The sequence below is a fragment of the Neolamprologus brichardi genome, chromosome 20 (assembly GCF_056152115.1).
Source record: "Neolamprologus brichardi isolate AB-2024 chromosome 20, ASM5615211v1, whole genome shotgun sequence".
Classification (NCBI taxonomy): Eukaryota; Metazoa; Chordata; class Actinopteri; order Cichliformes; family Cichlidae; genus Neolamprologus; species Neolamprologus brichardi.
Genome location: NC_142123.1, coordinates 32,457,789 through 32,474,673, shown reverse-complemented (window position 1 = coordinate 32,474,673; position 16,885 = coordinate 32,457,789). Strand labels below are relative to the sequence as shown.

The 16,885-nt window shown below is 41.5% G+C and overlaps 1 protein-coding gene across 3 annotated transcripts in view; it reads left to right on the top strand.

The window, feature by feature from the left end:
- The window catches only part of plxna3 (plexin A3), a 157,530-nt gene that overhangs the window by 124,401 nt on the left and 16,244 nt on the right, over nt 1-16,885 (top strand). For all 3 annotated transcript variants that reach the window (XM_087833900.1, XM_087833902.1, XM_087833901.1), the window contains exons 14-25: nt 8,058-8,154; nt 9,808-9,998; nt 11,526-11,674; nt 11,750-11,870; nt 12,143-12,279; nt 12,376-12,546; nt 12,633-12,726; nt 12,988-13,107; nt 13,260-13,379; nt 13,461-13,604; nt 16,229-16,463; nt 16,542-16,684. In XM_087833900.1, the coding sequence (XP_087690026.1) occupies nt 8,058-8,154; nt 9,808-9,998; nt 11,526-11,674; nt 11,750-11,870; nt 12,143-12,279; nt 12,376-12,546; nt 12,633-12,726; nt 12,988-13,107; nt 13,260-13,379; nt 13,461-13,604; nt 16,229-16,463; nt 16,542-16,684 (1,722 nt within the window). The remainder of the gene's footprint in view (nt 1-8,057; nt 8,155-9,807; nt 9,999-11,525; nt 11,675-11,749; nt 11,871-12,142; nt 12,280-12,375; nt 12,547-12,632; nt 12,727-12,987; nt 13,108-13,259; nt 13,380-13,460; nt 13,605-16,228; nt 16,464-16,541; nt 16,685-16,885) is intronic.

Below are 16,885 nucleotides of genomic sequence, written 5' to 3'. Positions count from 1 at the left end.
GCTACATTCGGCAACAGTCACTACTCGCTACCTAGATCACTTAAATTGCACAATTGAAAGCATATGTGTATTGTTTGTGTATTTATATACAAGCACTCATATATATTCAAATAATTAAAAAAAAATAATAATAATTTATCTGTTACTACCACACAACAAATCCGGTCGTTGGTACTTCCTGGCTTGTGTAGCCACGAGGTAACAAAAGCTCAACACTGCACCCAGCATCCTGGAGCACTTTTGTTGTGTTTTGTACGCGTTTCGGAGTTTGTGCGCGCTTCGGAGTTTGTACGCGGAGGGCTTTGTCTCTAGGGGCCACCATAAATATACTTTTATTTATTCACGCCACATAAAATGTAATAAATAAATCATATAATACAAAAACTAACTATTTACATTTCAACTTTTAACCTTTAAATTTTCAGCTTTTTCCTTTTAAACAAATTTAAAGTGACACAACACAAAACACTTCAAACCACAACACAATTAAATATAAATTAAAATATGAAAATAAAGTGTAACTACCACCCCTCCCCCCTCTTCCCAGCACAAAGCACAAGGCTCGCATGCGGAGTGAAGTGGAAAAAAAGTGCGAGAGAGAGGGTGAGAGAAAGAGAAAAACTAACAAAAAAAAACACGGCTCTCAATAAAGAGCTGGCTTGCGTCGTTTACTTCAAAGAGGCGGCTCTAAGAGCCTTTTCGTTTGCAACCAACACATCACTACTACTCGCCAGTCAGCAACCTCCTGGCTACGCCCAGTTGCTAGAGAGAAAATGTGTAGAGTGGTCCCTCTCTGTAACACGCTTCACTTTTCACGGCCTCGCTGTTTCGCAGATTTTTTTATTTATTTTTTTTTAAACAGCGCATTGTGTTCTGCCTCCTGATTGGCTGTAGACCATTGTCAATCAATCTGGTGCCATGTCTTCTGTACACTGTACTGTATGTTTGTAAGTCTTCTCCCCAACCAACACAACAATGTCAACGAAACGTTTTGCACTGTCAAAGGTAACTGTGGGTGCTTTTAGTTTCATTCTATAATACTGGAGTTATTTTTCTACGAAGGTTTGAACTTTGAGAGTTTAAACAAGAGTGAAAAGTGTGAAAATGTTGATGGCTGTCTGAGAAAAGTATATAAAGTGTGTAGTGAGGGGTTTTACAGCCTGAAAACATCTATAATATTTGTAAAAGTAGGCTACTTCGCGGGTTATCTTTAAAACGTAACTTCCATAAACGAGGAACCACTGTATTCACAAAGCGATTTGAAAATCGTTGCTATGGGCTGATGGCTGTGACTGGGTTAAATTGGTCACCAGTAGAGTGCTGTGTCACAACCTCCTTGGACATTAGCAGATTCCTGCAGTTGTCCATAATTTACATGGATTACTGTGGCACCCAGCTGCCCTGCTAACTCACCACCAGGCTGTAGTGAAAGCTTAGCAAGTCGTTGGCGTTTGCAAACTTTAGGGGACTGTGGCAGTCTGCTACTGACCAAAGCAACAGCAAGGAGATTTTCTACCAAGACCATACATCTCTGTGAGCAGTTTCACCTGGCACATACAACTCAGCTTGTTAACACCAGTGTGAAACCAAGACTGGCACCAGAGATTTAGAAAGATGGGTTACATTTAAGTTAAAATTTAAAGATAAATTGAGTCATTGCAGCAAAGGCACGCCTTTATCCACAGTGTGGACAATTTTAGCCCCTAGATTACTAATGCACTGCCACTGCAAGGCCAGAAGCTGTTCAATGGTGCATATCAGACGACTTGGAAGATATAGGCTGATTTATATAACATTTAGATTGATTGATGTTTTCTGTACAGCCTCTAACTACGTTTCAGTTCAGTTATCCAAAGTGTGAATGTTCACTTTATCAAAGTGTGTAGGGCCTCTGGAAAAGCCTTTGATATAGAAGCTACAAACTCAGTTTGTAACAGTCAGATTAAATGAAATCTGTTTCATTTAAGGCCCAAACTGCCAGTTTTGTCTCACTTAAAAACCGATTAGCCTCGTTTTAAATGTCCCATTCAAATCTGTGGTGATAAAGATCACCTGTACAGGTATAACAACTGTGAATCATAAGGTTTCCATCCACTTTAAGTCCACTATATTTAATCACACAGAACCCAGTGGACACCAGTGGAACTGCAGTTCAACGTACTGCATGAGCAGCTCTTAAAGAGAAACACACACACACACACACGTTCACGCCGCTGTTGCCAAGCACCTCTGACCCCATAGTGGCATCCCTAGCGACCACAAGGGTTACCATGGGGACAACAGAGCCACACATACTCTGTGTGTGTCCACCAGCTCTGTGACATTAAGACCCAGCAGGAGAGAGAGAGACAGAGGAGAGACACTAAGAAAGCAGACAGGAGCAGGAAGAGAAATACTGACAAGTAAAAAGAAACAAGAATTAAGATCGACCCGAGTTTATTGTCCCGGTGGGAGAAATGTTTCCCAGTGAATTACTCTGAATAACAAGCCAAGTGACACAAAACATAGATCACACAATCACATCTGAGCGCTCAGCAGCTCCCAGAAAGCCAATAGACACACGTAAGAAGCTTTAAAAAGACAAAGAGGGAAGGCAGGTTACACAGAGCACAGCCGTGGGTCGGCTTTATTGTAACGCTCAGGCCCTGCAGTACTGTACAGACTTACTGTACATCACTATATATTTTTAAAGAGCAGGAAAAACAAACTATCAAGCAAGCAAGAAATAATACATCTTTGCAAACAGCTATATAAACTGTACAGACAGCACAGTGAATAGGAAAGAAGAGAACGACGGTTAAAAGTCTCTGAAGTTGTTACAGTTTCAAGTTTGTGGAAGTTGTAGCACTAAATTAAATTTAAACCTAAACATTTGAATTTGAAGAAATAAAACTCTATAGAAAAGGCTTTGCTTGCAGTATCTACACTTTACATCTCTTTTTAAAAATGTACAGATTTTTCTGCAAATAAACTCCTCAGAAGTCCGGGCAGATCGTTTTCACTTATAAATGTGGTTGCCTAGTCATTAACCTGGGAAGGTGCTTTTTGCAATTACGCCTTTGTTTTGAATATTGTTCAAGCCAAGTCAGTAACTTCAGTTGTGGAGCAGCAATCTCAGCAGAGACACCCAGACCTGCGTCTCCCCGGCCGCCTTCTCAAGCTCTTCTGGAGTGTCAGTGAAGCATTCCCAACTCAACCAAGACATGTAATCTCTCCAGCATCCTCTGGGTGTCCGGGCCTTCTCCTGGTAGGAAATGCCTGAAAGACCTCAACTAGGAATTGCACAGGAGGCATCCTCGTCCAATGCCTGAACCATCTAAACTGCCTCCTTTCCATGTGGAAAAGTAGAGTTCCTCCTGAATGGCCGAACTCCTCATTTCATTTCTAACGGAGAGTCTGGCCACCCTTTAGAGGAAGCTCATTTCTGCCACAGTCTCCCTTCTTTTAGTTACTACCAACAACTCACGACCATAGAGGGTAGACTCATCAATCAACCGGATACACTGAGCGTTGATTTTGCACTCAGCCCTCCCTTTACCACAGCAGAAAGTTTCCACTCGATACTCTGAACCAGTCCATCTTTCAATCTTCAGCTCTCTCCTTCCTTCACTTGTGAAGTTCCTGAAAAAGTTCCCGAAATACTTAGAACTTCTCCACTTGGGGCAACAACTCACTCCGAACCCAGAGTGAGCCCTCCGCCCTCGTCTGACTGAGAACCATGACCTCAGACTTGCTAATTCTAATCCCAAACAGCGAGTGTGAGTCACAGATCATTGTTTGTTGAAACCAGCACGACCGCACCATCAGACACGAGCAGAAATGTGATCCTGTGGCCAATGAAGCTTACACCCTTTACCCATTGGCTGCACTTGGAAACTATATCCATAAAAGTTATGAGCAGAATTACTTGGTCCTTGGTGACAAAGAACAGCCCTGCAGAAGCGCTCTGCCCACCAGGTAAATTAAAAAATTAAGGTTGGAAAATTCCTTTTGACTAAAGGGAGCCTCGAACCAGCTGCTGGATGGTTCAAATTATGGGAGTGTGACACATCAAAGACTGTGCTTAACAGTGAGGAAGCTAATGAGAGGGGGAAACAGATCACTTTCATGTGTGGAGGAAACCACAAGTACAGACGTCCCACCACCTAAAGAGAAGAGAAAAGACGACCACTCATGGTTTCAGCTAGACCGGATATGCCAACAATCCTCAGCCTCATCTTTTGGTAGAAGTTAGCTTATGCTAGCATTAGCATACACACACGAGCAGCTACTAGCCTGTGTGTGTCTTACAAAACGCATATTTGTTAGTGGAGTGGTGGCACATTTGCAAAACAAATTATAGGTCCAGATGTTACAAATGTGCTGTGAGGGCCTTCATCTGACTTCAGACTCCAAATAAAATTGGCATAGAGGCTTTTTTGGATGGATATGAATACAGGTGTGCTCTGAAAGGGCAGGTCATTGTTCTTTCTATGCCTATACTCGGTGAATATAACGCTATTTAAAAATGTTCATACCCAGGGGCACAAACACATTACAGTTGAATGCCCAGCTAAAAAAGCGATGCAACAAATGGCTTAAATGCACACGGTTTTCATGTTTTATGCTCAAAATGTAGTGACTTTGGTGCTTGGGTATTGATGCTTGAGTAGTCGTGTTTGTGCCTCCTCTTGGAGGCTCAGTTGTGGCGTGAGTGTGAGATCAGGAGTGTTTGTGAGCGTCAGATGTGACAGGTTGGAGCTCTGCCACTGTACGAGCTGCAGATAAGAGCTGCGTTCACCAGCATCGCCTGTGATTGTCATCTGTGGCGCCAGTGTGTGTTCAACAGCACTTTCTCCTTTCATTTCTTATCCTGCCTGCCTCTGTGTGTGTGAGAGAGTGTGTGCGTTACAATGACTTATGATGCTGCTCTCTTGGGCTCAGCTGGCTGCTTTTAATGGAAAATCAGCACATTAGACACACACATCTCTCTCTCTCTGTCTCTCAATTGGTCTTGGTATTTCACATATTTCAGCTGTGTGGTCATCACTTTAACACACTCAATGTACTTATGTCTTTGCGAGGACTCTCACTGTATTCAAGGGCTTCTTATCTTAACCATTGCAATCTAAACCTGAATCTAATCTAGCCTCCCAGGCTGAAAAATGAAGCCAATGAGACAAAAACTGCAGTTCCTCTGACGGCCACTCGCTCCAGTCTGTGCCCACAGACTCTTGGGTTGAAATTCCCATTTTTACAGCAGAAGTAAACATGTTTACAACCTGCTTTTGGTGCCTTTGAAGTATTTTTAGACTCAATTTTCCAAAATATTTCCCGTAAATATCCACATTTTAACAAAAATGTCCTACTTTGGTAAAAACAACACATTCAGAAATGATAATTTTCTAAAAATGTACTCTTGAAAAATATGCCAACTTCACTAAAAGCTGCTACTTTTCCAAAATTTCTACATTTGCATAAAATGTCCAACAAAATTTTCCCCCAAAAATCTTTGCTCGGCATTGATTCACTTTCCCAAATTATCTCCACTTTTCCAAAATGTGCCCATGTGATAGAAAAATCTACTACTTCTCTACAAAGGACACATTTTAAAAGCTAAATACATTCAAAAATATCCCCACTTTTCTAAATTTTTGCAAAATGTGTAACCAAATTGTCTTACACAAAGGATGAATTCCAAAATGCCGTCACCTTCAGAAAACTATCACTTTTCTCTAATGTCCCACTAAATATGAGGATCCATCCATCCAATCTCTTCCACTTATCCTTTTCAGGGTCACGGGGGGGCTGGAGCCTATCCCAGCTTTCACAGGGTGAGAGGTGGGGTACCACCAATTACACCCACAATCACACCTGTGGGCAATTTAGAGTCACCAATGAACCTAACCCCACTAACTACTAGATATGAGGATATTCTAGGAAAATACCAACATTTTTTGAAAATGTATCTTTTCCAAAAATAAGGTTTTCTTTAAAAAAATGCTGTATTTGTCCAAATATCTCCAATTTCCTGAAATGCACTTGTTTTAAAAGCGCTTCTAACTTTCAATAAATGTCCACATTTTCTGTTTTACAAAGCAAAATTCTTCATTTTTTACAGAAAATGCTCCTTTAGAGGGGACGTAGGGCTTATAATGGCCTCATTGTGAACTAAATGTCCTCAATTTTTGGTAATTTATTTTGATAATTTTCACTTTCCAAATGGAACTTTACTTTCCACAAAATCCTTTCTCGTCCTCACGAGGTCTGAAATTCAATTCAGTCGTCACAAAGACACAAAAGTGCTCGCACTTATGAACAATGAGGCCGTTCTTGCAGCTCTGCAGAAAAGATCATTTTAATATCAGTGCTTTATTAATTACAGCCCTGTGTCTGCTTCCGTGTGTGTGTGTGTGTGTGTGTGTGTGTGTGTGTGTGTGTGTGTGTGTGTGTGTGTGTGTGTGTGTGTGTGTGTGTGTGTGCGTGTGTGTGTGTGTGTAAGTTAATGAAATGAGCAGCAGACCACAGTCATTAAGACACATTGATTTTCAATCTTTCTGAAAACCCGACTTCGGTTTCACCGGCTGTGTGTGCGGCTGTGTGACGTCAGATTATCTGGTGCCTTTGGAGTCGAGCTGACATATTCAGGACACAGCCTCTCTGTCTTTTCAGCAGCATGCGAGATGAAGTGTATTGTTCAACACACACACACACTCACGCTCACAGAGGTTATATTTTTTAGATTTTTGTTCCATTAACACCCCACTGTTTATCTCCGACGACACCGGCAGGTAGATCAGGTTCCTATCAGCTCTAAGTCCATAATGTTGTTTCTTTGACTGTGTTTTGTTGGTTACCATAGAGACCTGCAGCCGCCATGACAACACCGATCCAGTATGTGTGTGTCTGTGTGTGTGTGTGTCCATTTTCCATCTTTTTCTTTAAAGCAGCACCATCTGTCCTCAATTTCTCTGAAGAGAAACTGTACAGATCTTACCTGAAGTAACGCCGGCTGTAGAAACATTAGCTGTGGGACTTTCGCCATATGCTGCTGCAGCGCCTTTACAAAATGTGTTATTTTCAGTAATATTGTTACATACTTGCAATCTGCCACAACCTCAGTACCACGGACATAATTAAGAGCACATTTAAGATTTTTTTAAAAGGCTTCCAGCTATTTAAATGGATGTCGCTGTGATGCGCACCACTTACCTAAACAATGACTGCAGTTAAGCAATACTTAGGGCCTGCATTCATCTTCTCTAATGGCTATCCTGTCTCAGGCACATGTCTGCTCCGATCCCTGAAGATGGATATCTGTCTGCTGTGTGGTATTTGCCATTACTGTTACTTAATTCTTTAAAGTCTACATGCAAAGCAATTTTCCTGTTGTGCGTTGCTTTGGTCACTAGTGTACCCCGTCACAGGGTTCAATCCGGCACACCAGACGGTTTTTTAGACCCTAAAAAGTCTGCAGACTGTTTAACATGTGCCAACCCTCCATTGGCGCTCCCTGATGGCAGTGGTCTCTTTCAGCAGGATGGGGCTCTCAGCGAACATGACAAGGAGTCAAAGGTGCTGCCTCAGCCTTTCAGTCTGATTGAACTTCTGTGAGATGTGCTGAGGAAAAGAAAAGTCATGCAGTCCATGGTGGCCTCACATGATAACATCCAGGACTAACTGTAAAGTCTCTAAAACCTCGGTGCCTCCGGAGGTCTGTGGAGTTCAGGCTTTGATGGTTCAGAGTTGTTTTTGGAGCAGGAGGGTTTTGATGTTTGTCTGACTGCTGGAGTGAGACAGGAATACTGACTGCACTGACACTCGTGTGAATATCAGCTGTACTCATATTATTACAGTTGCCAGTGTGCTTATTGAACGCTGGCTTCAGTTTGCATTTAGAAGTATATTTTATCTGCATTGTTTTTTGTTCTTCTCTCTCCTCTACATCGATTTGTTCTTCTCCTCCTTTAATTAAAATTCGTTCCTGCTGCTTCCCGTTAATTAACACAGAATCAAATTTTCCGTTTCCCAATTAAAACGTGCCATACTTAAATTACTCCCCCTCTGTGTCTCTGCAGTATTGGTATGAAGGGGACGAGGCTGGCGATCTCCCGGTGGATTTCTCCATTGTCTGGGACGGAGATTTCTTCATCGACAAGCCCGCGTCTATGAAAGGTAAAACCTGCTAATCAAACTGCTCGTCTTCAGAAACCTGCGAGTCGATTAGGACTTTGTCTCCGTCAGAATAGACCCAGCTTTTATCAACTTTGATTGTTTTATAATCAGTCTAGTTTAATTTTTAGTTTGTATGGTGAACATGAAACAAATGAGACACCATCAGTAAATATAAACATAACGTTTATTTAAATGAAACATACAAAAGTGTGCGTTTCTGTTTGTCGTAAATAAAAACAGAAAGAATAAAAAATGTTTAACTGCTCAATATTTAAAGCCCATATTGACACAAATGAAAGGTTTTCAAGGCGTTTTGTAGCTCAGGATTTTGGGTTATTCTTCCTATTTGCTCTTAGAGATATTTAACGCTGGGTGTGAGCGGGGGCTTTGCAGGGGCTTTGTGGCTCTCTTGAGGTATCCCATTGATTTGGAAATATTTCCATCCTATAAATCTCATAATTTTTTTTCTTCATAGCTTTTTGTAATATTTGCTTCTGGAATTTGGTCCTTTCATGGTTTTGCCAGTGAAACATTCCCAGTGTCTGCAGCACAGGCCTAAAGCATGATCGATCCACTGCCATGCTGAACACTTAAAAGAAGACTTCTGTGAAGCAAAACATTTCTATTTGCCTTCTAGGAGTTGTTCCAAACATGCATTTAATCCCTTTAGATGTTTGATTTGTTCTTCCATGAAGCTTGCATCGATGCAGGTTAGCTGCTTAGCAGAACAGAGCGACACGGCTCCAGAGTTTGCTTCCTGAAGGTCATCAGTCAAACTCTGAGCTTGCAGACCTGAACTTCCACTCGTTGCTGCAAACATTCATTTTCTTCCAGTGTTTTCTTGCTTTGGGGCCATCGTGTAATTTTAGCAGTTTCGAGCAGCTGATTGCTGCTGATTGTCGGGACAGAGTTTGAGTATTTATAGCACAGGTGTCAAACTCATTTTATATCATGGGCTACGTATATAACAAATTGATCTCAAGGGGACCAAATCAGTAAAACAATGTTGCTATAAGCTATTTTTAAACTTCACACTCAACTCTCACATTTAATGAAGCAAAGTTTTACCAAACATGATAAATAGCCTGAGGAAGAAAAATAAGTATCATTTATGTATTATGAGAGTATGTGCACTTAGTTTGGTAACTTTGTGGAAAGAAAACTGTCATTATTTCTCAGCCTAACATCTTTCAGTTTGGAATAGATTATTGTCTGAATCATTAAAAGCTCATAAACCTGCAGATGATTTAGACCTCTGGCTTGGATGAAGTTAAACGTTTGGAAAACCATTCGGATCAATCCGTCTTTTCTTAATGATTGTGACAAAATCCCAAAAAGCCTGCTTTATTTATCTGCAAGTTTCTTTGAAAATTCCTCCAGTGGGACGGGTTAACCCCTCGGTGGGCCCACCACAGTGACTGTGATCACACCACATCCCCAACAAACTGAGTAAACTGTGAGACTTGGATAAAGTTATGGGACTAAATGGCAAAAGGCAAAAATAATCAACAGATTTTTCTTAAACTTTCTGCTTTGTGAAAAGTCACCTCATGATATCTTCATGCTGACAGTAGCAAAAATGCACATGCGACTCTTCCGTCTGTGATACGCCGTGTTTGGCTGCTGTCTGATCAAACGTGTGCTGTTTGTCAGCGTTGCTGTACAAGTGTGAGGCTCAGCGCTCCAGCTGTGGTCAGTGCCTCAAAGCTCCAACTGCCTTCGAGTGCGGGTGGTGCACCGAAAGCAGGAAGTGCCTCCTCCGACAGCACTGCCCGTCCCCCGAACAGAACTGGATGCACTACACCCGACACAACCTGCGCTGCAGCCACCCACGCATCACCAAGGTAGGGAATCAAACCTGCGACTTGCATGCTGCAGGGTTGAGACTGTAATCAGTGCTGGAAGCCCTCTTCGAATGATCGCAAACAACCAATAATAAAATAATTTACCCATTTTGGCCTGATTTTACATTTCTGCCATTACATACAGTTGTGTGGTAGAACAAGGCCTTTGCACAATACTACACAATAGGGATGCAATGATACCAATTTTTTCAAACCGATACGATACCGATACTTGGATCTGAGTACTTGCCGATACTGAGTCCAAAAACCGATACTTCTACCACACACACACACAACTGCAATGAATTGGAAGACAGGTTTTATTTTATTCTCTGCCGATAAAAAATAAAATCGTAATAAAAATGACCACAAAAAAATGTCAAGTGAAAAATAAGCACTTCTGTTAAATTATTGCAGAGTCTCCACATTGTAATTTAACAAAATATCACTGAACTATTGGCACTGTCTCGAGCTTTCAGAATAATAAATAAACACTTCTGTTTGGAATAAAATAAATACAAATTAGGTTTGAGAATAAAATTAACTTTTAAATTATTGCAGAGTGTCCAATTTCATATCGCGGCTCGAGTATGCTGAGAAGACGGTTCAATCCTATGCTTTCCACGGCTGGCATTGGCTGGTCATCCAGAGCGATAAAATGAGTCAGAGCCTCTGTTATTTAAACTGCTCGTGGATTTTCTCTTGACATTTTTCATCGCTTTTCCAAAACCTGAGTTAAAGTTGGCTGTTCCACACTGCTGACATTTTGTTTAGCCTAGCTACAGCAGCCTCCAGTTTCTCTTTTTTATCTGGAGCCGCCAGTCTCACTCGCCTAACCCTGTGCCTGTTTAGTGCAGGGTGTCCCCCTAGTGGCCAATATAAAAAACTACAACAGAAATGACAAGCCACCCTCTGATTAATGAAATAAGTTAGTATCGGTTCATGGTATCGGTTAACTTTTACGAGTATGAGTACACACACATTTTACAGTATCGGCCCTGATACCAGTATCGGTATCGGTGCATCCCTACTACACAATGCTGTTTGTCCCAACGAGTCACCAGAACACTAATACATAAACAGTCTAATAATGTTGGCTTTTTGCATGTTTTGAGTCCAATATGTTTTAGAAGATATTAAGTCATGTGTGTTGCTTTGCTAACAGATGTTCACAATATTTTGTCTTCCTTGTTTATGTCAAGGAAAGTAACACAACGCAACACAAATGATCCTAAAATTAAAACAACTCCCTAAAATGACCTTAAAAAGACCCTGAGGGTGTACGCTACCATCCCATAGAAACCTGTAGATGTATTGTTTAAGTTTGTGCTGTTTATTAAAGGATAATCACTGCACAGACATTTTTTATCATTTGTGTCTTTCTCTGTTTTGAAACCTATTTAAATATAACTTATTGAGACAACAAGAAAACATGGACAGACAGTAAGTGGCAGCTGCAGCAAATCAAGAAACAGATGTCATGTGATCTCTAAGAAAGGATTGATCTGCTCTGCCCCTCCCCCACAGATCAGTCCTGTGACAGGACCCCGGGAAGGCGGGACTCGGGTGACAATCGAGGGGGAGAACCTGGGTCTTCAGGTGAAGGAGATCGCCCATGTTCAGGTGGCGGGAGTCCGCTGTAACCCCATCCCCTCGCAATACATCAGCGCAGAGAGGTCAGTGGTGTCAGCATGTTGGTGTGAGGACACGTTGGAGTGAGTGAGTGAGTCTGACCGTCTCTCTGTCTGCAGGATCGTCTGTGACATGGCCGAGGCTCTTCTGCCTCACTCTCCAGGCGGTCGGGTAGAGGTCTGCATCGGCTTGTGCAACGAAGAATATCGAGCTTTCTCCAGTGACACGTACGCCTTCGTGGTGAGTGCTTCAGCATCCTGTTACTAAAGTTACCTTTTCGCACTATTAGTGATGGAAACTGAAAGGTTGAGTTATCAGGATTAGATTTCGTGGAATTTCAGACTTTCTTAAATTTAAATCTTCAGGTCTGCCGTGTCTTAACAGCGCATGGAGGCGGCCGAGTTAATTATAATGGACTATAAATGATCATACAGTGGAAAAACTCCTGTATGATACTTGGTGTTTTTTATTCTTTCATGTACCACTGCTGTCTTTTGTGTTTTATTCTCCAGAGCCCGACTTTCAGCCGTGTCCATCCAGAGAAGGGACCTGTTTCTGGGGGAACCAGACTGACGGTGATGGGTCGACACTTGAATGCCGGCAGCTCTGTCACTGTCTACATAAACAAGGAGGAGTGTCTGTTTGTCAAGTTAGTTGGGATCTCTTGACTCTGACATGCACCCAGTAATATATCTGTTGGTAAATAATAACCAGATGCAATGATATATCTCTCTTCCTCCACCAGACGAACTGATCGGGAGATAGTTTGCATAACTCCCAGCTCCACGTCAGGCACGGGCGAAGCCCCCATCCGTCTGAAGATTGATAGGGCCGAGGTTACAAGCACAGATACCAAGTACACATACACGGATGACCCAACCATCACCAGCATTGAACCAAACTGGACCATCCTCAAGTAAATCCTCCACATTCTCCTCATCACTAATCAAATAATCAATCACGATAATGGATCTGTAACCTGTGCGTCTCTTATCTGCGCAGTGGCAGTACGCTGATAACGGTGACGGGAACCAACCTGCACACCATCCAGGAGCCCAAAGTCAGAGCCAAATATGGAGGAGTGGAAACTAACAATGTAAGAACAAAACTCTGACCTCGGTTATTCCCAAGTTCAGGATCGGGACCTGAAACTGTACCGCAGCACTTATTGGTTTTATGCTCTGAAATACAATAAAGGTTATTGGAGTTTTGAGGAGATGAAGTTTGTTTGTGAAATGTTTTAAAGCTCACAATATTCTGAAGTTTTAAACCAGTTTCTGCTGCGACCTTAGCCGTCAGCACTCTGCAGTCACCCTGCATTCTTCGTCCTAACCAGACTTCATGGTTTTCTCTCCAGTACTGCACTGTAGTCAATGACAGCACAATGACATGCTTGGCTCCTGGTCTGGTCTACACTAAACCCGACCCACCAGAGGGGGCGCTGCGGCCCGATGAGTTTGGCTTCATCTTCGACCAGGTATCGCTCACCCACAGCAAGCAGCAGCTTCTACTTTATGACACGCACAAAAGAAAAACCTGAATCACACAGATCAGAGATAAAAACACACGCGGAGCATTTTTTCTCTAAATGACATGTTAACATTACATTAATATTTTCATCCTGTGCAGGTGTCCTCTTTGCTGGTGCTTAACTCCACCCCCTTTACACACTACCCGAACCCAACCTTTGACTCCTTGGGGAACTCTGGGATCCTCGAGGTTAAACCAGGGTCACCCATCATCCTCAAGGTCTGACTTCTCAAACTTGATGCAATCCATATTCAAAGTTTATGTGTGAATGATCCAGCTAAACTTGTCTGTGTGTTTCAGGGTAAAAATTTGATCCCTCCTGCCCCCGGTAACAACCGCCTGAACTACACAGTCCTGATTGGAGAGTCGCCCTGCCTCCTAACCGTGTCAGAGAACCAGCTGCTTTGTGATTCACCGGATATCACCGGAGAAAAGAGAGTCGTGGTGAGTAATCTCCTCTTCATTCTTACCTTAACCTCAGTGATTCATAGAAAACAGCAAGAAATAATCAAGAAAGATTACAGGACACAGGAAAGGGAAGTTCGTTACATTTTGTTTTTAAAGTGAACAAAACTGTAAAATACAAAGAGGAAACACACAACTACAAAGCAAGAAAAGAGAGACAAGAGACCATAACATACAAAAATGAGACAAAACAGTTGCTGAAACCAGAAAAAACAGACAACAAAGATACAAAAAACATTATAAGGATGCTTCAGACTTATAATGACAGACACAGAGATTTAAAAAATGGCCAAAACAAAAAACCACAAAGAGCAAAAACAATCAAAGACACCAAAAAGGATTCAAAAAATGACCATAGAGCCAATAAAAGGGACAAAAACAGGTAAAAACCTCTGCAAACATCAACTTTATATAACAGAAAATGAACCAACCATGAAGCAGGAAATCAATAGATCAACTTATTACAAACAAATATTTTGTGTTGGTGTATGTAAGTTTTTTTTATGCTGAATTTATTTCCTGACTGAGCTTCCGAAAAGCTTTCTGTCAGCTTTTTCCAGACCTTTTAAGAGTTAATGTCTAATGTGCTTATGTCACCACAGAAACGCCACCTATTTATTGTTTATGCCTTTTGTTTGCGAGGGGCAGCCAATGAGAAGAAAGTTGGCTTACAGGGAGAAATGAAAGACACCTAAAATGGCTTGTTTTAGCTAGTAGGTGAACTCAGTATGTGAAAAATAAGGATTATTTTGAACTGTGAATAATAGAAAGCTACTTTAGTACAGTGGAATTATAAAGCTGGATATGAGAATAATAGGTCTCACTCATATTTTGAAGGTTTTTTGAATACCTGTAAGTGGATTTGGCTTTTCTCCTCCATCTACCAGGATTCACTAAAGTATCTCATGAAAAACAAGCCTAAAATAGCTTTGATGTGACTTTGTCTAAGTCATAGACACTGACTGTGTTTACATGGACTGGAGTATCCTGGCTGTGAACTACTTTTTGAAGGGAGAACAGAGACAGGAAGAGGGGGAGTAGGAGGATAAGGAGGAAAAGGAGGGGGTCTTTATAAAGGTGAAAGTCATTAAGTGCAGCCGCAGGGAGTCATGGGTAATTGGTTCAACATCACATATCATAGAGTGACACACACACGCACACAGAGTAATGTTTCCCTGACTTCAGAGGACATTGCACTGCCTTACACTCATTTCCTGAAGACTAAATTTAGCCCAAGCTTAACCATACATAACCGAGAAATACGAAACAAACAAAAGCAAGAACATTTTCAGATATATGAGAAAAAAATGTAATTAATAATAAGAAATAATCATTTCTTTACACATGAATGAGATATACACAGCTCAGCCTGTGGAAGAAATAAATAAGCTGTTATCACTTATATGATTTACCTTATGGGGACTTTTTTGTCCCCACGTAGTGGTTTTGTACATTCATGTCCTCACAACACCATATATACAAACACACACACACACACACACACAGAGCTCTTCAAAGTGAAGTTGGTATCAATGAACAGAACCTCCTACGAGACAAACTATTGATATATTATTAAAAGTATCGATTATCATTTCAGAATGCCTCCCTCCCCTCCGGCGTCTGTTCATATCTTCTTTATCATTTATTTATCAGTTTGTTCATAGTACCTTCATCTGTTGTAGAATCGATATTAAAAGGCTGTAAAGAGGAAACACTTTAATGAAACATTAATACAAGAGACAACAAAGGTAATGAAACACGTGTAACATGAAGATCTATCTGTGTGTGTGTTTATACATTAACTGTATAACTTGTTACAATTGTGTCTCTTTAAAAGACTGAAAATCTGTCTTCTCATGCAACAAAGTATCATTACCAAAGTTACTGTGTAACATCTGCACAGTGGATGGCAGCATTTAAAACTACAGTTTTTCTTTAACCAAAGCTAAACTGTGTTAGTTATGAAGGATTTAACAGAGGGAGGAATTGTACTTAAAGCAGCAAAATGCCTCAATTCAGATAATTCCATACAGTTTTATTCATATTGTGCCAGTTCACAACAGCTTTATATTATAAACTGAATATTAGTGAATCACAACTGTCGGACGGGTATAATCAAGCACATTAGCGTCACAGTTATGGGATCATTCGGGGTCTTCTGATCCAGCCGTAAATATAAGATATAAGATGTGCCTGTCTCCTGGACCCAAATTGGGAGCTGTTTCACAGGAGAGAGGCCTGATAGCTGACGACTGTGTCTCCCATTCGACTTTTGGAAACTCTAGTATAATAGTATGATATCATGAGGTCTTTAAGACATGATGATCATCCAGGGCATTGAGAGCTAAAGGGTTTTAAATGTAACTCTGGATTTAACAGTTAAAAGAGGCTAATATAAGAAAAATATGTAACTTTTTGATCAGAGTCCATTTCATGAAGCTTTCATGACAATATGAGTCTTTATGGCACTTTGAAATAAGGTATGACAGCTGTGAGATAATCAAAAGTAGATAAAAAGTTATGAAATTGATCAAAAGAAAAAAAAAACTTTGATGTTGGGAGGTAACCGTGTCATAAACACGTTTTTGTTCTGTCTTCTGTAGATCTTGGTGGGTGGTCTGGAGTACTCCCCGGGCATGCTCCACATCTACTCCGACAGTGCCTTGACGCTGCCTGCCATCATCGGGATCGGAGCAGGCGGAGGCGTGCTGCTCATCGCGATCATCGCAGTGTTGATCGCTTACAAGAGGAAGACCCGTGATGCCGACCGCACGCTCAAACGCCTCCAGCTGCAGATGGACAACCTGGAGAGCCGGGTGGCGCTAGAGTGCAAAGAGGGTGCGTTCTGCCTTCCTTCCTGACCTCCAGTCCTTCCTTCTGTGCTGATTTGTTTTAATGTTCTTCTTCCTCTCGCAGCCTTTGCGGAGCTGCAGACAGACATCCAAGAACTTACCAATGACATGGATGGAGTGAAGATTCCCTTCTTGGAATATCGGACATACACCATGAGGGTCATGTTCCCAGGGATAGAAGAACACCCCGTCCTCAAAGAGCTTGACGTATGTACAATACGGCAGGATGTTCGGATCTTTGAGTCTCTGGATCCACAGCTGCAATTTTTCCCTGATCATAATAACAGGGTGTGGCAGCAACTCAGCCCACAGGTGGAAAGATTTTCCTAAACTTAGTGAACTATAATTTCCAGAGATTAGTTTTTCTTCCCTCATCGTGGATTTATATTTAAATTATTTCTGTAGATT